General features: G+C 49.6%; 1 protein-coding gene across 2 annotated transcripts in view; it reads right to left on the reverse strand.

Annotated features, from left to right (window-relative positions):
- The window catches only part of PFKFB4 (6-phosphofructo-2-kinase/fructose-2,6-biphosphatase 4), a 36,781-nt gene that overhangs the window by 11,717 nt on the left and 2,629 nt on the right, over positions 1-22,435 (reverse strand). For both annotated transcript variants that reach the window (XM_061195350.1, XM_061195349.1), the window contains exons 2-9: positions 19,185-19,301; positions 18,929-19,025; positions 12,667-12,733; positions 10,201-10,275; positions 9,783-9,839; positions 9,289-9,410; positions 7,378-7,585; positions 6,653-6,799 (exon numbers count right to left, since the gene is read on the reverse strand). In XM_061195350.1, coding sequence (XP_061051333.1) covers positions 6,653-6,799; positions 7,378-7,585; positions 9,289-9,410; positions 9,783-9,839; positions 10,201-10,275; positions 12,667-12,733; positions 18,929-19,025; positions 19,185-19,301 — 890 coding nt within the window. The remainder of the gene's footprint in view (positions 1-6,652; positions 6,800-7,377; positions 7,586-9,288; positions 9,411-9,782; positions 9,840-10,200; positions 10,276-12,666; positions 12,734-18,928; positions 19,026-19,184; positions 19,302-22,435) is intronic.

The raw sequence follows: 22,435 nt of genomic DNA on the forward strand, positions 1-22,435 counted from the left end.
CAGCCAAAAATAAAGTAAATAAATAAATAAATAAGTAAATAAATAAATAAATCCGCATGCCACAACTAAGAGTGCACATGCTGCAACTAAAGATCCTGCATGCCGCAACAAAGATCCCACATGCCGCAACTAAGACCCGGTGCAACCTAAATAAATAAATAAATATTTAAAAAGTAAATAAATTTATAAACATTAACATGGTTACAAAAATAAAACTATTAAAAAAAAGAGTTCTGGAGATGGATGGTGGTGATGACTGCACATTGTGAATGTATTTAATACCACTGAACTGTGCACGTAAAAATGGTTGTTAAGATGATAAATTTTATGTTATGTGCATTTTACCAAAAAAAAAAATTGGAAAAAGAAAAGCAGGGATGATAATATTCAAATTAGTCAAAGTATAAATCCATGCAAAAAGTGTTTTATATTGAAACAGGAACCATCCAAAATGAAGGCTGAGCCACAGTGGAGTAACTGGTACCAGATTTGCTCTCGGCCCAACATAAACAATTCAAAAAAACTGGACAAAATGTATGTAACAATTGTTTGTAGACACTAGACAACAGGCAGAGCAGGGTTGTGATCCTTCAGAAGGGACACAAGGAGCCTACGACTGCAGCGATTTACTGCAGGCACTTCCTGGACTGCAGAGCATCACAAGAAAAGAAGAGGACACAAAAAAGAACAAAACTGAACTCCTAGAGCTTAAAAACATAACACCTGAAATATAAAGTTCACTGGATGCTAGATGAGTTTAACAAAAACAGCAGTAAAGATAAGTGAGCTTGAAGATATAGCAATAGAAGCTATCCAAACAGAAACTTGGAAAGAACAAAAGACTGAGAAACAATGAACAGAAGCTCAGTGACCTGTGGGATTATCCCATAGGTTCTATATACTATACCAAATGGTCTAACATACAAGAAGTTGGAGTCCAGGGTAGGAGACAGGGTAGCAGAAAATATATTTAAAGAAATGATATCTTAAATTTTTTTTCAAACTCATATTTAGAAACCTAGAAATCCAAGAATCTCAATGAACTCTAAGCAGGATAAACATAAAGTAAAACATACCAAAGCACATCATAATCCAATTGCTTAAAATCAATAATAAAGAGAAAATAGAGTAAAAGAAGATCCATTATATACAAAACGAAGATAAGAATGACAGCAAACTTCTTGCTAGAAAACAGTGTTACCCAGAAGACAATAGAGGTGGTCCATTGGTGGTCCAGTGGTTAAGAATCCGCCTTCCAATGCAGGGGACAAGGGTTTGATCCCTTGTTGGGGAACGAAGATCCCACATGCCACGGGGCAACTAAGCCCATGCACCACAACTAGAGAGAAGCCCACGCACCACAACTACTGAGCCCGTGCCCTCTAGAGCCCGCGTGCCACAACTAGAGAAGCCCACACGCCGAAACTAGAGAAAAGCCCGCACGCTGAAACGAAGAGCCTGCGCGCCGCAGTGAAGACCCAGTGCAGCCAAAAAAAAAAAAAAAAGAAGAAGAAGAAGAAGACAACAATGGAACAGCATCTTTTAAATGCTGAAACAGAAGGAAGTCTGTGCTGTTTCCTCTCATTTGCCCCTCCATATCCTTCTGCTTCTCCACCTGCTCTCTGCCCCAGGAGGCTGACCTTTGTGCACGCATCTACAAGGCTCCCATGGCCACTAATGTCTTGTTGGGCTAGGCCATGAGGAACACTGGCAGGAGGTCACAGGGAGGGAGGAGAGTGAGGCTGAGATGTTTACTCTGACTCCCTCCTGAAGAAGTTGCTTTCAGCGGTCTAGGCCCTCACCCAAGGTTCCATTCCACCAGGCTGCCCTTTCCTCACTGCTCCCTGTCCCCAGGTTCCTATATCCTCTCTCTCCTCTGCCCAAGGGAAGCAATGGTCCCTGTTGTTACGAGGTCCCTATATCCTGCCCATTATCTTTGAAAAAGGGTCCTTTTATAAATCCTCATTGAATTAACCTAATTGGAATGGCCATCTGTTTCCTTTTATGTCCCACAAATTCCTAAGTCATGAACTTCACTTTATAATAAAACATCAAAATATGTGAAGAAAAAAAGGTAAAATAATGCAAAATTCTTGAAAATGCAAGAAAAATCAACAAAATTATAATTAGAGTATATTTAACATTCAACATGATCAAATAGAAAAAAAAAGACAGAAAATTTGAATGATATAATTAAAGTTGAAATTAATGAGATACACAAACTTTTTCTTTTGAAAATTTTCAACCATATAGAAAAGTACAGGGCTTCCCTCGTGGTGCAGTGGTTGAGAATCCACCTGCCAATGCAGGGGACACAGGTTTGAGCCCTGGTCAGGGAAGACCCCACATGCTGCGGAGCAACTAAGCCCGTGCGCCACAACTACTGAGCCTGCGCTCTAGAGCCCATGAGCCACAACTACTGAGCCCACGTGCCACAACTACTGAAGCCTGCACTCCTAGAGCCCGTGCTCCACAACAAGAGAAGCCACCGTAATGAGAAGCCCACGCACCGCAAGGAAGAGTAGCCCCCACTCGCCGCAACTAGAGAAAGCCTGTGCACAGCAATGAAGACCCAATGCAGCCAAAAATAAATAAATAAATAAATAAATAAATTTATTTTTTAAAAAAATGTACAGACGACAGTATAATGCACCCATGTACCCACCTCTTAGCCATATATGTTAATAACACACAGCTAATCTTGTTTCAACTAAACCTATACTTGCTTCCCTCTCCTCAACCAATTTTGAAGAAATTGCTTTGAAAGAAATTACTTTGAAGAAAATGCTAGACATGACTCCATTTCATCTTAACTACTTCAATATAAGACTCTAAGAGTTAGAAAGCTTCATTATCACACACAGACATACATACACACTGACACATACACCCTGTGATTCCTCCATATAATTGGATAATGGAGATATATTGGATGTTGTATCTAACTAACAGGCAACAGACCTTGCTTTCAAATGGCCATGAGATGTTTATGAAAATTTACTATCTAGGCAACAAACAAAGCCTCTAAAAATTCCAAAAGGCTGGGACTTCTCTGGTGGCACAGTGGTTAAGAATCCGCCTGCCAGTGCAGGGGACACGGGTTCAAGCCCTGGTCCGGGAAGATCCCACACACCACAGAGCAACTAAGCCTGTGTGCCACAACTACTGAGCCTGTGCTCCAGAGCCCATGAGCCACAGCTACTGAGCCCGCATGCCATGATTACTGAAGCCTGCACGCCCAGAGCCCGTGCTCAGCGACGAGAAGCCACCACAAGGAGAAGCCCATGCACCACAATGAAGAGTAGCCGCCGCTCGCCGCAACTAGAGAAAGCCCACGCGTAGCAACGAAGACCCAACACAGCCAAAAATAAATAAATAAATTAAAAAAAAAAATTCCAAAAGGCTGAACTGCAGGTCACATTCTTGGACTTCAACACAATAAAATCCATCAGAAAATCATTTTAAATGCTTTCATTATTGAAGAAGAAAGAATGACTATAAATGCCTCAGTCAATAAACTCTAGAAGCTTTTTTAAAAACTGAAAGAAAGTAAAAGGAAAATAACATAAAAGCAAAAAAATAAATGAATTCGGAAATAGAAAAACAATAGAATTGATACAATCTGAGATCTGGTTCTTTGGGGAAAAAATTCAATGAGTGACTAACTCTGACGTATCTAATTAAGAAGAAAAACCCCACAATATCAAAAGATGGGCACAGAGGTAATAGTTGATACTGAGCTACAACTACATGAATATACTCTACTGTTATGTACTAATAACTTATTCTCATGAACAAATAAATTTTGAATAAAATAAACTATCAAGATAACTCAGGGATGGAGAGATAAATAGCAAGTGATAAAGCAGGTATTAGGACTTTCCTGGTGGTGCAGTGGTTAAGAATCCGCCTGCCAACGCCGGGGACATGGGTTCAAGCCCTGGTCCGGGAAGATCCCACATGCCGCGGAGCAACTAAGCCTGTGCACCACAACTACTGAGCCTGTGCTCTAGAGCCTGCGTGCCACAACTACTGAGCCCACACGCTTACAGCCCATGCTCCACAACAAGAGAAGCCACTGCAATAAGAAGCCCGCGTACCGCAACGAAGAGTAGCCACCGCTCGCCACAACTAGAGAAAGCCCACGCGCAGCAACAAGGACCCAACGCAGCCAAAAAATAATAATAATTAATAAATAAATAAATAATAAATAGACTTTCTAAAAAAAAAAAAGAATATACAACAGAAACACAAGGCACTTAAACTGGGAAGGTAACAACTGGATTATCCTTATTTCAGAAGATATGACAGCTCCCTGAGATAAAGCTAAGATAATCAACTGAAAAAGTACTAGAGCAAATAAAAGAATGGTCACAGGTTTTCTGTGGACCAGCAATAACCAGACGGGGGACAAGATCTTATTCACAAAGAGGCTTCCTCCATGAGGCCAGGTGGCCCAAGCTGCCAAGGGACCCTCTGGAGATGTCCCTGGTTAACAGCCCACTGTCAGCCTTCTTGGCCTGGCTCCCTACATGAATGCTGTGCCTGTGGCCACTCCAATCTCATAATGCCATGGACGCCCCCTTTCCCTTCCCCAATCTTTTCCAGCGGGGATGGATTCCATGGCATGTGGCTTCATCACCTTCCTCCCTACTCCTCACCTCCTCTGTCCAACTTGCTTCCATCTCATCCATAGGGACACAACTGAACAAGCTCGTGAGCTGAATGAGTGTCTGCCTTTTCCACAGCTGCATCCATCTGCTGGGGGTGAAGGATCGCCCCCAGAACACAGACAAGGGGGCCACAGAAGACTCCTGGTCTCCAGACAAGCCAACTCTTCCCCTTGGCTAACGCCCACTGGAAACTCCTCCTTCCTTTCACTCTTGAGTGAAACCTCCATGAAGTTCTGAGACACAGTACTCTATGGCCACCTGCACCCCTCTCCTCTCCTGATACCCTGGAATCTGGGCCTCCGCCACCACTCAGGGCCTCCTGTCATCTCATTCTCTCCCTTTCTACCAGACCCTCACCATCAGCTTACACACGGCCAGGTCTCCCTTGACTCTGAGTTCCTTGCCCCCCACTCACTTCCCCACCCATTCCCATTGGGCACCAACCCAGTAGGCTCATGCCAAGAATCCCACTGGTCTTATGACATCCCAATGGTCAGTTTGGAGCCTGGCCTCACTCCGCCTCCCTATGGTATCTCACCCCACTGACCACTGCCTCCTCCTCTCTGCCTTGACTCCCATGACCCCATCAGCGTGGTTTCCCTTCCACCTCACCAGACACCTGTCCATAGCTTCCTCCACAGCCCCTTAAATGCCAGGGCTCCCCTGGGCTCTGTCCTGGGTCCTACTTCGCCTCCCTCAGCCACCCGATTCATTCCACAGTTTCAAGCACCATGTCTGTGGGGGAGATGCCCAAGCCCCAACTCTCTTTGGAGATCGGATTGGCTCCTGGGTACCTGCTCTTGAACATCTCCCAGGAACATCTTCCTTTCATTCACTACATATTTACTGAGCACCTACGATGCGGTGAACAAAGTAGATTAGTTCCTGCCCTCAGGTGAGCTCATCGCCTTCCTTGCCCCAGAACCCTTCCCAGTGGCTGGAAATCTGGAGCCATCCTAGATCCTTTTTAGACCCCTGGTTGGGCATCATCAGCCTCTATCCTTTCATTAGGATCTTGGTCCCCAGCACCTGGCCCAGTTCCTAGCACAGAGTAGCCTCACATAAATATGTGATAAATAAATGAATAAACATCCCTCAAGTCCATCTACTCCTCTTTCACTGCCGTCACCCAAGTTCCAGATGTCATCACCTCACCAGGCCACTGCAAGTACCTCTAACTAGTCTCCCTTCTCCAGCTTGTCCCCCCACCTCATCCCAACAAAACAATTCTATCAGTTGGGGTGATCTCTGTAGGATTCAAATCTGATCTCGAGACTTCCATATCAGGCAATGGTAGACTAGCTTGTTTTAGACTAACACTCCACTGAGAGCTACTAGAAAAGCCAAACAGAAATAAATAAATAAATAAATAAATAAATAAATAAATAAATCTGTTTGCTATCACCCTAGAGCCACAAGGCAGAGAAGACCTGAGGGGCCAAGATCCTGAAGTGAAGGGAAGCCCGAAGAGGCGAACCTGGTATATGGCATCATTTTTCCCTTTGAGGTTTTGTTGATTTGAAAGTGGCAGTTAAAAGCATGACAAGCCAGCTGGTAGGCAAAATGGCTGAAGAGGGTCAAAAGGTATAAACTTTCAGTTATAAGATAAATAAGCCCTGGGGATGTAACGTACAGCATGGTGATTATAATTAACAATATGTATCATATATTTGAAAATTGCTAAGAGAGTATGTCTTGAAAGTTCTCATCACAAGAAAAATAAAATGTGTAACTATGTGGTGATGGATGTTAACTAAACTTATTGTGATAATTATTTCACAATACATACATACATCAAATCATCACTTTGTATACCTAGTTATATACAAAAGAAGGGAAGGAGGGAGGGATGAATCAGAACCCTAAACAATAATGAAATGTTAAAGAAAAAGCTCTCCCTGACCCCCTTCAACACTGTCACCCTGAGTGAGCGCAGCTGTGCCCAGAGCTGGGCAGTGGAGGGAAGAGATGGTGATTACCGCATCAATCTCGTTGAGAACTTTCCACTGCTCATAAGGCACACCCAGGGCCTCAGCCGTCTGGATTGTCCTCTTCATCTGGCTTGTCCAAACCTTTAGGTCCTTGATGTTCTGATCCCTGATGAACTGGGCCAGACTCCTGGCAAACTGAAACACATCACAAGCAAATTCAGATGCACAGGTCCTGGGCTGCCCTCAAAGGGTCCGTGGGGCCCAGCCTTAGAGAAAACAGGTTTGGCAAAAAACACGAACTGACTCTCGATGACACCGACACCCACACCCACAAGTGCTGTCCTTGTGCATTCTTCTGAGACCCTCAGTGTAGTTCCAGCTGTGACTCATCAGGTCCCCTGCCCGTGCTCACCCCCCGACCATGTGCCCTAGGCTGTGTGACCTTCCCACTGAGGTTTCAGTGTCTCCCCTGGACTGTGGCACAGCATCAGCTGCACTGTAGCGACTCAGCTCCCTCCCAGAATGGCATGCCTCTCCAGGGAAAGGGAATCAGCTGGTGACAGCTCGCGTGCAAGCCAGAGATCCAGGCATCTGCTTGGTGACCTTCCCTACACAATGGGAACATTCCAGACTGAATGAGGTCATCCACCTGGATTGCATGTTAGCTGGAGTCCAGCACCAGCACACGCACATGCACACAGAAATAAACACACGCACACACACATAAACACACACACACACACACACACACACACACACACACACACACTGACCTCCCTGCCCCGGGCGGACAGTCCTGGGTCCCCGCCAATCCGGCCCTTGAGGTTGAGCTCGCTTTCCCCGTGCCGGCAGAGGTAGATGGAGCGGGGCGTCACATGGATGTTCATGAGGTAATACACAATGCGGCTCTGGATGTGGTCAGCCACGCGGTTCACGATGTAGCTCTGCCCCACGTCCATGATCTTGATGTAGGACAGATCCCTTTCCAGAGAAGGTAGAGAGAAGCCTGTGAGTGTGACCGGGGTCCTTGAGGCCACGCCCTGCCAGCTCTAGGAACCAGCCTCAGAGCCTTGCATCTCTGACCCACCAGGCTTGAGACCACAACACACAGGACTGCCAGCTGGTACGCGAGTGATGGGGGTGAGGTGGGAGCAACACGACACGCATGACATACAGACAAACCCCGTGAGAGGTGCTCCACACTCATCATGCTCCCAAAAGGTGACATTCAAAGCGAGGGGTCAGTCCTACCACATCGGGACCTTCATCGCCGTGCTATGTCCCCCGGGCCCCTCTTGCCTACCTATGAGCTCTCAACGTACTATCTGTAAGGTGAACAAGAGACAGTTTTTTCCAGGATTGACCTGGGAGTAGTTGGCAAATGCGCTTCCCCTCCAGTCTTCCTGGTCAGCCATCCATGGGCCTGGCCTTTCCTTCCCCCAGCGAACCCTCCCCCGAGAACCCAGCCCGGGTCATGTGTGTGTGCCGAGTGGCCGCCATGTCCCACACCAGGCAGCAGGTAGACGAGACAAGAAGCACAGGAGGATGGTGCTGGTGGCAGCAGCCAATAAGCCCAGCTCTGCCGCTTTCCCTGCTTTGGACCAGTGCAGCCCTGCAGCGTGGAGAACAGAGCCACAAGGAGCAATGCCATGCTGGGGGGAGACCAGGAGAACCACAGAGGCCGGGGCAGCAGCACTGGATCAGCGCCAGCCTCGCTGAGGGGACTCAGTCCAGGGACTGTCCCGCAAACATCCCAGAAAACATCCCCCCAGCAGTCACTTGACTTCCTTGGTTCGTAATTATATATTCATACGTAATTATAAACAACCCAAGTACAAGTTCGTATTCCACCCTTTTCACTTAATGCTACATAACATACACTTTCCCATGTCTCTTCAGCATGATTTATAAGGACTGTGTAATACTTTATTCAGTTATTAAAGTTAACTTAATTACTTAAGTGTTAACTTAATTACTTAAGTGTTATTCACTTAACCACTGCCCCCATTTCTGCTATAATACAGGAGTTGGCAAACTATGGCCAGCAAGTCAAACTCAGCCTGGTTTTGTAAATACAGTTTTATGGGAACACAGTCATGCCCATTTATTTACGTATCGTCTATGTTCCTTTAGTACTAAACGGCAGTTAAGTAGCTGCAACAGAGACTGTATGCCCCCAAAGCCTAAAATATCTACCACCTGAGCCTTTACGGAAAGAGCTTGCCGGTGGCTGGCTGCTGTCCCCACCCAGCACTCAGTCCCACAGATCCCTGTTCCAGAGGGCGGCGGGCGGGGCTCGCAAGCACTGGTTACTGCCAGCTGTTCGTAGGCAGGGTCTGGGCACCCCTTCCCCTTCTCAAAACACAGACCACCCACTGAAAGAAGACCGTGTACTGTTTGCAAAAGCCTTGTGAGAAGACCCTCTGCATAGAAAACAGGCTTGATTTTCTGATGGAATAGCAGAAAACTGTGACTCACAGAGCTCCAGATAAAGCAGCTACGGTTCTGCAAGTCACCTCTGGGCCATGATTTCCACCCCAAGGAAAGAAACAAAAAAGGACAGACCATCTCTGCCCGCAGAGGTGGTCCCTCAGCCCCACCACCTTGAGGAGTCACAGGAGGCAGCCGAGTGGACCCCACCTACCACCCACCGCAGCCGAGGACACAGTGCTGCCCTGCCTCACCTGTCCAGGTCCTCGTCCAGCGACTCATACGAATTCTCATAGCACTCGATGCGCCTCATGAAATCTTCCGTGGCCTCATCGCTATCGTGGTTGACGTAGTCAGGGCTGCCCAGTTTCACTTGCTGCCGGGGTCAGGCACAGAGCAAGGACACGTCAGGGCCGGAGGTCAGGCAGGTCGGAGACCAAGGAGGATGCTGGGTGGAGGGGAGGCTGGGCAGGAGGACTGGCCTCCCAGGGGGCCTGGTCCCATTCGGAAGCGTCCAGTGGCTCCCTGGTCCCAGCTCCCACACCAGCGCTACGAGAGTACTACTGGACATCCTGTGATCGCAGTTCCCACCCGACCCAGAGATCTACCGCCTTCCCCCCTGCCCACAATGTTCAAGAAGACCAAGTTAAGGTCGGCCCAGGCACCAGCCTAACCTGGAGATGGACCTCACTGTCACAGGCCATCTTGGCTGTATTACTGCTCCCACAGGGTCAGATGCACCACTCACCACGATGTTGGCAGCTATGACCTCAGGATCCACACAGATGGACTCAACAAAAAAGGTCTGCAGCAAAGACCAGGGTGGGCAGGAGGGAAGGAACCAGAGACACATTTAGGGCCCTGAGCCTGGCTCCCCGGAGCTCCCTACCCACTGAGGGCCATGCTGCCCAGAGGCCCTTCTTCAGGGGGTGGGGTCAGGTCAAGGAGCACAGAACCAAAGCAGGTGCCGCCCTATGAAGGACTCTCCCACCAAGACCCCCACTTCCTCAGAAAGATAACTCCAGGTGGAGAGAAAATCAATATCCCAAATCCACTCAGGAGCCCACCTGCCTGAGGCCGGTGGGCCTCAGGAGGCCGAGAAAGTGGCCCCAGAGGGCCCGAACGTGCCACAGCCCAACCAAGGAGGTAAGCCAAGGAGGCCTCACCTTGTAGCCGTTCTGTTCCCCAAAATTAAAGATGGTCGCTCTCCGTTCTCGGGTGGTATTTGTTGCATCAAAAACCTAGGACCAAAATGGGGTTAACTCAGCCTCTGGCCCTGGAGAAGGTGGGAGGCCACCCGACAGCTGTAGCACAGGGACCGGATTTCTCATCAGGACCAGCTGCCAACCGGCCATCCGCCTGGCCAGTCTCCTTCAGACCTGCAATGGCTGCGCTGGTCCTCCCCTTCCTTGGGGAGCACCCCAAGGAAGCTGGAAGCAGGGCAGCAGGCACTCACTCACAAGACTTCCAGTGAAACTAGTTAAACTTGGAGAACTAAACCCATGTTTACTTCCACTCCATCCTGTCACCCCAGTAAAATGGGAACAGGAGAGGAGAGGAGATAGGAAATGTCAACACAGTTTTTTAAGATAGACACGTGGTAACTGGCTCAGAGAAACACAGAAGACCAAACACAAGCCTATACCAACCAGAGCACACCTGCTTGTGCAGAACCACGGTAGTCAAGAACAGGGCACAGGCATCTCTGAAAAAATGGACAAGTGTGCAGAAGAAACGGGAGGACTGGCTGGCGACGCAAGTGGAGCCCCAGGCCCCCTCCTTGCCTCCTCCAGGCAGTCTGTGACGCCCTCTGGGGCCTGCCCAGCACTCAGGTGCAGCCCACCCAACCAGCTTTTAGAGCGTAACTTTTTACAAAGGGCATTTGACCAGGGCTCACTGGATGCTCCAGCAAAACCTCTAACATGAAAAACAAAGACTAAATCAAACAGAATAAAAGGAACTTCAAGAAATGAGGACAGGGAGGGACTTCCCTGGTGGCGCAGTGGTTAAGAATCCACCTGCCAATGCAGGGGACATGGGTTCGATCCCTGGTCCGGGAAGATCCCACATGCCGCGGAGCAACTAAGCCCGTGTGCCACAACTACTGAGCCTGCGCTCTAGACCCTGCGAGCCACAACTACTGAAGCCCGCGCGCTTACAGCCCGTGCTCCACAACAAGAGAAGCCACCGCAATGAGAAGCATGTGCACCAAAATGAAGAGTAGCCCCCGCTCACCACAACTAGAGAAAGCCCGCGTGCAGCAACAAAGACCCAACGCAGCCAAAAATAAATAAATAATAAATAAATAAATTCATTAAAAAAAAAAAAAGAAGATGGGAGGGGAGTGGGGACTCAGTTGTGAGAAAGCAGCAGGGGTGGTTTAACAAAGTAAAATATATGACATTTCTCTGAGCTGCTGGAGAAGAGTTTCCTGATGGAAAGGGTCCCCTCCAAGGACCCAGCATTGTGGAGAAGACCCACCATAAAGCACATCACCTTGAAGACCCTAAAAGCTTCCCCAGAGGAAGGGGCATGAGAAGCCCCCAGTTTCCTCTAGGAAATAAAACTTTTTTTTTTTTTTTTTAACTTCTTTTTGGCCGCAATGTGCGGCTTGTGGGATCTTAGTTCCCTGACCAGGGATTGAACCTAGGCCCTCAGCAGAAAGAGCATGGAGTCCTAACCACTGGACTGCCAGGGAATTCCCTAGGGAAAAAAACTTTTAAGGAGGATCAGCAAATCAGAATGACATCAGACTTTCCCACAGCCACTCTAGAAGCCACAATACAATGGAGCAATGTCATGAAAATTCTGAAGGAAACGTTCTTCCCACCCATCCATCAAATGTGAGGATAAAGAAAAGACATTTCTAGACATGCAAGCTCTCACAAAATTTACTTCCCAAGTACCTTTCCCAGAAAGCTATTAGAGGATGTGCTCCAACAAAACAAGTCAGTAAAGCAAGGAAAAGCAAGACATGGGATCCAGGAGCAGGGCATTCAACTCAGGAGGGAAGAGAAGGAAATTCCCAGGGTGACAGCTGTGCCACAGACAGACCTAGAGGGCAAATGATCTAGATGGGGCTGGGGGACAGAGCTCCAGGATGCATGCCTTCAAGAGGAAAAAGGAAGGAAAAAATAGCCCGTGTTTGACTACATAGGGTTGGGGTAGGGCCCTTTCCTGCAGACACCCTTGCTCAGCCTCGTCCCGCCTATCCATCTGACTGGAGGGGCCAACACAGAGGGGGAATTCCCTTATCCAGCATTCACCTGATTCCTGGAATAGCCACCAAATGTTGGGCTGGATGCTCTCCACACCAGGAGAAATCACATTTGCTAAAGACTCAGGTAACATGACACCTCTAACTTGTGGAGTGGCCAAGAATGTGAGTATTCAGAGGGAAGCCCTGCAGGGTCAAACACAACCACAAGCCCAGAGGGAAATTCCTGGCCCACATCTGGCCTCTGGCTTCTTCCAGCACAGCAGCTGCAGACTTCTTCCCAGGGGCTGGTACCCAGGGGTATCTAGGGCCACATACACCCTGCCTTCCCCTCCAGATGCCTGATAAGTAAAGGGGTAGAAGTATGTGGGCTCCCACATGTCACTCCCAGATACCACCAGGGTGTTATACTCACCGCCACATGCCCCCCCTCCTCACTAAGGAACCGCCGAACGTCTCGGAGGGCTGCCAGGGCACACTGCCTTCAGAAAAGAAAACACAGGTCAGCCAAGCACCTGACTGGTTGCTGCAGGGCAGTAGGTCAGGGATATATTCTATGCCAGACAGGAGAGGGGGCAGACCCTGGGGCCCCTTCTCTCTTTTCAAGGTTTCTCTTTCCTTGAGAAGATTTTCAGTGTTTGGTAACCCTGCTCCTGGTAGGTGGAAGGCTATGTGTTCCTGGCCATCAGGAATACTTTTTTCTTTTTTTAAATTGGAGTATAGTTGCTTTACAACATTGTGTTAGTTTACACTGTACAGCAAAGTGAATCAGCTATACATATACATATATCACCTCTTTTTGGATTTCCTTCTCATTTAGGTCACCACAGAGAACTGAGTAGAGTTCCCTGTGCTATACAGTAGGTTCTCATTAGTTATCTATTTTATACATAGTATCAATAGTGTATATATGTCAATCCCAATCTCCCAATTCATCCCACCATCCCCTTTCCCCCTTGGTATCCATACAGGAATAGTTTTTGAAATACCACTTTTCTGTACTTTCCTTCTTCATCTCATCATGTACAAATCCAGCCTGCCATTTTGCCATATTCATGATTTCTAAGTGTCATGCATTTCCCCTATCAAAATAAGCACTTTTAAAACCAGACACTCCCTTGTGTGTGTGTTGGGGGCAGGGCAGGCGGGTGCCGGTGGTGGGAAAGGAGAGACAGTACTGCTGGCCCCCAAGGCAGCATTAAGCTTAATGTTCAATTTTCCTTTCTAGAAGGGAGATGCGGACTAAGAATGCCACCTGGTGTATCAGCAAACAAAGGGTGTTGCAGCCATCAAGCCAGCAGCCACTGCAGCCGCCCCCAAAGGTGCCCCCTTAGGGGACTCAGAATGGGAAAGAACAGGACACTGGCCCCAGAGAGCTGAGGTGCATATCAAAGGAATGAGCCCACACATGGCACCTACCTTACCTCTGCAGAGCAGTCCCTCAGTTATCTGAGAGGCTGTCTTCTAGGCTTAAGTCCTCAGTTTTGTTCACGGAATAAAACATAAGTCTCAGCTTTTAGGCTGTTCATTTCTTTCAGTGGACCAAGAACGCCCTACATGATCCCTTCTGGAGGAGGGTGCCGTGTCTCTGCCTCTCGCACCCAGGTCCACAGGTGCTCTGGAAGGGCAAATCCTCACCATGACTGACCACTGACTACACTGTCTGTCCTCAGACATCTCAGCCTTTCCGTCTATTGCTGCAAAATGGATTGCCACATATAAGGATCTTTCTGACTTTATCCATTTCTCCTATAAGGTCCGAAGATAGATAAATCACTTTGACTTTTTATCTATGGAGGGGAGCAGAATTTGCCACCCCAAAATATGTCTCTTTGGCATAAGGATTATTTTAGGCTGATTATTTTTATGACACTGCAGACACGGGAGAAGCTCTGAAAACATGAGTAGAAGTTACCCTTTTTTGAGAGACATTTACAAGTATAAGGGAAATCTCCATTTGTAAGGGGGTGTCCCTCGCTGTACCAGGAGGAGGGAGATGACCTTATCTCTAGAAAGTATTATCAATGCTGAAGAAAGATTGAGTGATTGATTGATTTAGGCCACGCCAGACGGCTTGCAGGATCGCGATTGAACCCAGGCCCCAGACAGTGGAAGCTCCGAGTCCACAGCCAGGGAATTCCCTGAAGGCGTAGATTTAAATCTGCATAACAACCTTACCCTCGTTTACCGAGCTTTTCCTGGTAAATTCCCCTGACTCCTCACCCGCAACATCTTCTTTTCTCTTCAGCTGAAGATGGTATTTAAGGGGAGGGCTTCCCAGGTCTCTCACATGTATGTAGGAGGTATACGTGCTATTAAACTTTTTTTCTGTCCTGTTAATCTGTGTCATGTCAATTTAATTATTAGACCAGCCAAAGAACCTAGAAGGCAAGAAGGGAAAATTTTTCCTCCCAAACACTATTACCTGTACTTATTTGATGTAAGAGTAAAGTTAGATCTCCCATTTGTTTGATCTTGGGATTTTGTGTGTAAACCCCTAGTGCATCAAAGGACTGTGCCAGGCCAAGCCAGGCCAGTGTGCCCAAGCATGGAAACAGAGGCCGACCAGACTGCTGGGGTCACGAGGAAACTGGGGGCAGAGCTGAGTCCAGGTCACTGGAAGGAGCTCTGCTCTTATGCCTCCTTGTGACCTTTCTGTGCCCTATTAGGCCTTTCAGTTAAAACCCCAAAGTGCTTTCTTCTGCCAAAAAACCTGATTTCTGAGAGTCCAGGAAGCTGGCATTGATAAGGACAGAGTAAAGGGACAAAGTAGGTGATTAGTTAATCCCACTAAGGGATCGGAAGTAAAGGAAAAAGTATGGGAGACATCTGTAAGAAAATGATCACTCAGGAAAGCAGGTTTGCTTAACCACAAAACCAAGCAGGCCTTGCTTAACAACAAAACCATGCAACAGAAGCATGAGACATGCCCCCAGACAATAAAACAATGGTGGAATGAGACCCACATCCTGCCCAGTGGTAAGTTAATGATTCTTAGGACATGCTCCTTTGTGCTCACTAAAATCAAAAGCATAAGGAAAGGGTGACATTATACTGAAACCTGAGCTGATTTACCATATTTTAGTATAGTTACCACCTTTTTGCTCATTTCCATTGCACCATGACAGTCCCAGTTTGACCACGTAGGAACAAGAAAACTCCCCCCCCACCCCCATGTGGAGGAGGAGGAGCTGATGATGGAAGCTTGATGTCTACTCAAGGATGAGGAAGAAGGTGGTCTTCTACCCCTCCTCACTTTTCATTTGATTATAAAACTGTAGCCCACTAAGTTCTGGGCACGGTGCCCTCCCGCCCACCCGCTTGTAAACCTCACAAGTGTCCTATTCTAATAAATCACTTATCTATCAGTTTGTCTCTCGCTGAATTCTTTCTGCACTGAGACATAAAGAACCAGAGCTTCTCAGCGCCCCCCACATCCCCGAGACACATTTCTACAGTTTCAGCATGGCTGGGGCCATTTCTTGCCACCCACATTTAGAGCCTCATGTTCTGGGCTAAGATCTCTGTGGGCTACTCTGGCTGAGGCTGCACCAAGTAGGAGGGATCTCAGGGCCCAGGTGGAGATGCTGGGGGAACAGCCTGGGAGCCTGCGCACGTGTGGGTGTGAGTGTGGATGGGCATGCACGCACATGCATGGGGGGATATGTGTATGTGTAAGTCTGTGAGTGAGCATCTGTGAGCATTCCTTGGGCCCCTGTGGAAGTGCAGCTGTGCACATACAAGAGGGTGTGTGTGGTTTGATAAATACATTTGGTCTTTGTCCTGGGTTCTTGGCAGAGCTCCTAAGACCCTTGGAATTTCTTAAGTGATAGGAGTGATTTTTGTCATTCACAAGGAGCCCCTTCCAATCACACCTGAGTTGATGTTAACGTAGTGACTCAGGCTGGGGCCCCTAGACAGCCTCAGCAAGGGGCTGATCACCAGAAAGTGATGAAAGGGTTGGAACATTCAGCCCTGCCACCATCCTCCAGGAAGGGAGGTGGGGGCTGAAGATGAATTGAACGATGAGAGTTGAAGAGCTTCCAGGTTGAAGAGATGAGGTGCTGGGAGGGTGCCAGACCCCGAGACGGCTGGAAGTTCCCCGCACTGCCCCCTTCCTTGCCTGTACACCTCTTCCACTTGGCTGCTCCCGAGTTGTATCCTTTATAATAAACCAGTAAACACAACTCAAGTATGTTCCTGAGCTCTGTGAGCTGGAACAGTAATCTGCTGAAGAGGGGGTTGTGGGAACCCCCAATTTATAGCCAGTTAGAAATACGGGTGCCCCCCGCCGAGACTTGTGACTGGTGTGTGAAGTGGGGTCAGTCTTGAGGGACTGAGTCCTTAACCTGTGGGAACTGATGCTAACTGCAGGTAGACAGGGTCAGAATTGAAATGAATTGAACTGTTGGACACCAGTTGGTGTCAGAGAAAACACCTCAGTGCCCCCAAGCCCGTGTGTAGTATGTGACTGAAAAGGCATAGGTATGATTGAATGTGTTCACATGCACATGGGGTATTGCACACCTGTGTGCACGATTATAAGTTTTTATATGTGTCCAAACATGCACACAGAGGATACGCACGTGTGTGAACGCCCATGTGTGTACATACGGTATGTGTACACACCTTCCTGCGGTATGTGACTGTGTGCACATATATGAGCATGCCTGGTGTGTATTTACACACATACCCATGTGTACATAAAAAGGGAGCACCTGCACATGTACACATGGCTGTACACGCCCTCTTCTAGATCTTCCACTGTGCCCAGTGTTAGGGACAGACCTCCACATCGTGCAACTCCAGGAAGCTCAACAATGTGTACGTACCTGGGCCTCTGGGAAATGCAGGCTTCTCTTCCCAGGTTTCCCATTTTTAAAAAGTCTGATCTTTCTATTTTGCCAATTATCTGTGGGACATTTTGGGCTGGTTAATGGGAAATGGCCCCATGGCCCAGGGGCCAGACGCAGGCTTTGGATACACGAGGGAGAGTTTCTAGGAACAGCCAGAGGGTGTGCCTACACAGAGGCACACGTGAATCTGCCCCCAGCTTCTACTGCTGGGGCCTCTGTTCCAGCTGGGTGACCCTGGACCAGTTTCCTTACCTCTTCTGAGTCTGGGTTTCGCCATGAGAATTAATCCCAATGTTCCTACCTTCAATGGGCAGTCTGAGCAGAATGACCAGCGAGCTCTGGGAATGCCAGCTTCCTTATTCTCCCCACAAACACTCTGGATTCAGACAGGCCTGGCTTCAAATCAAACCCTGAGGGATCCCAGACAATACCACCACTTCCTGACCTCAGTCTCAGCATCTAGGGGAGTGAGGCACCACAGCCCACTGTAGGGAAGAACAAAGCAGCTAATGAGTGCCCACAGCTTGAGGTTGTTGCAGAATTTGCATTTGATGCAACCTTTGATCTACAAATTGAGTACTTCCGGAATGATGGACAGGACAGTTTTTAGTGGTACATGGGGTTAGATTTAAGTCTGGACTCTGTGAAGTTACTTAGGATCTTCTGTGAGACTGCTAAGCCTCAATTTCCTCATCTTTAAATTGGGGGGCGGGGGGCGGCAATGGGCATCACACACGCAGCACACAGTAGGTTCAAGTATCAGTACCCTCATTTTTGTCTGTCTGGGTCGTTATCACAGAGGGTCCACCCTTGAGTTTTACCCACAATTCACAGTTCGGCCCCAGAGGCCTGAATGTCAGACTCCACTTCCCTTCTTGGTGCAGCAGCCCGCCCAGCCCCATTGACCCAACAGCAGAGGCACAGAAGGGCCAAGCCCCACGATGGGGAACTCCTGCCCCCTGGTGGCCAGAGAGGGAGCAGGCCAACCACGGCCATAACCAGGGGCTTCTGGCCTGGGGCTTGATTTGGGAAGGTCACTAGAGCTGGGCCAACCTCTGCTCAAAGCCCTCCCACAATGGCTGGGCCCAGAACAAGGGCAGAAAGCTTCCTGATCCCTCAGTTGACACATGCCGAGAACAGCATAGCATAGCTCCTCAGACCACAGCTGGTGCTCAGTTTTTCTGGAGAAAGCAACCAATTCAAGTCTGAATAGAGAGGGGGAGTGGTATCATATGCAAATTTCCATCTCGTCACCCAGCAACACTGAGGCAACTTCAAAGGAAAGCCAAGGCCTACCCAACACATGCCAAGAACATGACAAGCATCCTCCAAATATCAGTAGCAGACTTATCCTGGGGCAAGGGAGGAAACGCCCCAGTTCTGGGTCTGATCCTTCTGGCTTTTCGAGAAGGTGTCAGGAGGTAGTCCCACTCCCACTCTGCCGCACCCCTGAGGCCCGTATCTCTGCTTCACCTTGGGCTCCCCTCCCTATCAGAGCCCATCCCCATGGATGGCCTGGGGTAAGTAAGCCAACCGGCCCTGGCTAAGCCTCCACCATCTCCCTGAAGCTCCATGCTCCCCTCCCACAGATATCCCACAGGGCAGGGCAGGGCGAGCCACCAAGGGGCCACATACCCACTCCCTTTGTCCCCAAACCCATCACATCCTCACCCCCACCACATCCTGAGAGGTCAAGAAACCAGCCCTGTTACAGCCCAAAGGGTAGGGCAAGGCCAGGGCTCAGGAACAGGTTGGTCATCACTAGCAACTGGGCTCCAGGGCCTTCTTCATAAACAAACACACATACGCACACAAACTCACTTCCTGATTTTCAGGCCCTCTTCATTGTCTGGAAGGAAAAACTCAAAAGACTTGTATGTCTTGACCATGTTCCGGCGATACTGGCCAACGTTGAATTCTGGGGGAAGGGAGAGGCTCAGTTTTCACACAACAGCATCCCTCCCCAGCCCCTGACCTTGACCCACCCCCGGGCCCTGTGGCAGTCCCGCCTTCTCACTCCTCCCCGCTCCCCCACAAAGTCCCAAAGCCCCCTTGGAAAGCCAAGGCTGAGTCTCACCCCGTGTGGGCACGCCAATCCAGTTCAGGTAGCGGGTCAGCTTCTTAGAGATGTAGGTCTTGCCCCTGGCAGGCAGCCCCACCATGACAATGAGCGTTGGGCAGTTGGTCATGCAAACTGAAAGGCAAGGAGCAGTGTCTGAGGAGGCCGGACCCCTCCCAGTGGGTCCCTCCTTCCAGGTCCGGCATCAGATGTGCCTTCCCAGGCTCCTGGCAGCAGAGAGCTCCCTGGGCACCCCCAGACCCTGGTCTCTAACCAGCGTTGGCATGCCCAGTTCCCCAGGCCTGTCAGTGCTCAGGGAGACGCCGCGGGATCTCGCCAGCATTTACCATGATGTGCACCATCAGATATAAAGCTAGAGCTGCCACGGCCCTGGCTAAACTCTGCGGGGGAATTCCCCTGGCAGGTGGGACAGAGCCAAAACCCAGTGGGGTATTCAATGCCTGCCTGTTATCCAGGAACCCGTCATTCAGCATTCCTGCTCACACAGCACCACTGCTTCTGCTCCCCAGGGGGAATTTCTCTTCATCTACAAAGCCCAGAAGCTGCTTCTGCGGTGAGTGCTTCCTCCAAGGCACCTGCGTGCCCACCTGCTGTGCCCTCTCCCTCAACCCAGTCATCTCGCCAATGAGTCTGCTCTCCACAACTGATCACTTGGGGTGGAGGCATCCCAGCAGTGTCTGAGCCATTCGGGATCCTGAGGCCTGGCAGAGCTGGTGCTCAAAAATTGTGGGCAGGGAAGGAGACGGAGGCACCTCAAAACCCACCAGGGTGAGGGCCACAAGGGGCTGAGACCAGAGACCCAGGCCAATGCCACAAGGGCGGTCCCTCTGATAGCTAGCCACCGCCATCCCATGTGCCACGAGGTCGGTGTGCCAAAAAGAGAAGCTGCCAAGGCTAGAGGCGGGGAAGAGTCTGTACCCAGCCCCCCAATCCATGGCCCACTAAGACAGACACCAAGGCAGCAGAATTGCCAGACTATGGGATCCAGCTCCGCTTTCAGTGTGGTCTCACCTCAGAAGCCTCAGGAAGCTTCCCTTTCATCGTCCTCAGGACCTGGGCCAGGTAAAACCACAGCAGACAGATGGACAGAGGTGGGGACCTGTCACTACCCCTCCTTTGCCCACATAGCTCTGCAAGTGCTTTCACCTGGTAGCCCTCCTCAGACAGACTGCTGGACCCCACCCTTCACCTGTCTCCCTCACTGGAGATGGAGTGCAGAGGTGGTCAGAGTCAGTCAGGCCTGGGTTCCTATCTTGACTCTGACACTTACTGGCAACTCTAAGCCTTGGTGTCCTCACCTGTAAAATGGGATGATAATCCCTCAGCGACGCCTAGCAATATCCCCATGTAAGAGCTGGAACACTTTCAGGAAGCTGTGCCCTCTGCCTGGACTTGGCAGCCCACCTGGCTAAGGACACAGATGTATCTCAGGACTGCCCTTGGGACTTGGGGTGCAGAGGCAACTGTCTGTCTCCAGGCAGGCCCCGAAGAGAAGTAAAAGACCCTGCTTGCCAGTGGGGGCTCTGTCGTTCTTGTGCATGACCTATGGGCAAATGTGACCCATTCTGCGAGCCCCAGGGGAGAGAAAGAGGGGATCCTGCAGACACAGCCTGACGGTGAGTAAGAGTGAGGAAACTTGCAGAAAAACCTCAGCGTTGGGACTTCCCTGGTGGCGCAGTGGTTAAGAATCCGCCTGCCAATGCAGGAGACACGGGTTCGAGCCCTGGCCCGGGAAGATCCCACATGCCGCGGAGCAACTAAGCCCATGCGCCACAACTACTGAGCCTGCACCATAGAGTCCGCGTGCCACAACTACTGAAGCCCGTGCGACTAGAGCCCGCGCTCCGCAACAAGAGAAGCCAGCACAATGAGAAGCCTGCACACCGCAACGAAGAGTAGCCCCCGCTCACTGCAACTAGAGAGAGCCCACACGCAGCAACAAAGACCCAACGCAGACAAAAATAAATAAATAAATTTATTTTAAAAAACCCAAAAACCTAAAACAAAAACCTCAGCATTGGCTAAGGTGAGAGAAAAACAAGTTAGGCAAGGCCCTGCATCCTGAGGGCCAGGCCAGTGCTGCTGAGTCCTGGGCTGTTTGCACAATTTCTGGCCGGTTGGCCAGGGCTCCCAAGCAACCACAGCGCAGTGCATCAGCTACTCACTGTGGGGAAAACCTGCACCCAGCCTGCTCCCTCTGATGAGGCCACCCCTTCCCACTGTTCCCTGAAGGGCTCTCCCACGACCCCAGGGCTGAGGTTCTGCATCACCTCTTCACAGCTTCCATCTTCCCAGAGACGCCCCTGGCCTCCTCCCACAGCGTTTGGTGACAGCATCCCCCGGCCCCATGCACAGCCATGGTGGGCAGGCAGGGCAGCAAATCAGGGCTGGGCACAAAACGAGAGCAATAAATTACCTATCACCTCTGTTCCTCAAGATAAGATCCCAAGTCAATGACACAAAAGAAAATTCAAAGTACAAGTATATTCACACCAGCCCTGCTTGCAACAGCAAAACACTGGGGAAGTCCCAGCAATGGAGAAATTGCAAACCGAGGCCCACACGGAGGGAACACACTTGAACCAAGGGCGGGTGGACCAGGTGAGTGGGGGCATGCAGTTGGAGCTGCAGCTCTGGGCCCTCAGGACCTCAACATTGAGCAACAGGACAGCAGAACACACAGTTCAGAACGTGGGGCATGTGCGGAAGGAAATCTGAAGACGTGTCAACTCAGCTTTTCTCACTAGTTCCTGTAAATTATCTGTAAATTTGCTCAAGGCCACAGGAGCCCAAGGAGTCGAGAGGCTGAGACAAGCCTGGTGCTGGTGACTACTTTCTGGTGGTACCTCCACAGGGGCAGCCACAAGTCCCTGGAGTGGGTTCCAGAACTGAGTCTTGAACTGCACCTGCCCCGACTTCCTTGGGCCGGGCTGGGGAAGGGAGAGTTCTTTAAAATAAAGCAAACTGGAATCACTGTCCTGTTCAGAGGGGACAGAAAGTTGTCTCTCCTACTGTCCTGCGCACACACCAGTCGTGTCCTTACCCAGGCAGTCTTGCCACCTTTTGGCTAAGAAAAGCTATCAAATACTGTCCTTTCTGCCATGTTCCCCGAGTCCCTTCTCCATCTCCTACCCCATCTACCCCCAGAGCTCCTCCAGGTCAATGACCAGAAAGGTAACAGCTTCCAGGCCCTCTGTGTAGCCCTGAATTTTATCAAAAGGAGGAAGAATTGCTCATGAAGAGTGGGG

The sequence above is a fragment of the Eubalaena glacialis genome, chromosome 7 (genome assembly GCF_028564815.1).
Source record: "Eubalaena glacialis isolate mEubGla1 chromosome 7, mEubGla1.1.hap2.+ XY, whole genome shotgun sequence".
NCBI lineage: Eukaryota > Metazoa > Chordata > Mammalia > Artiodactyla > Balaenidae > Eubalaena > Eubalaena glacialis.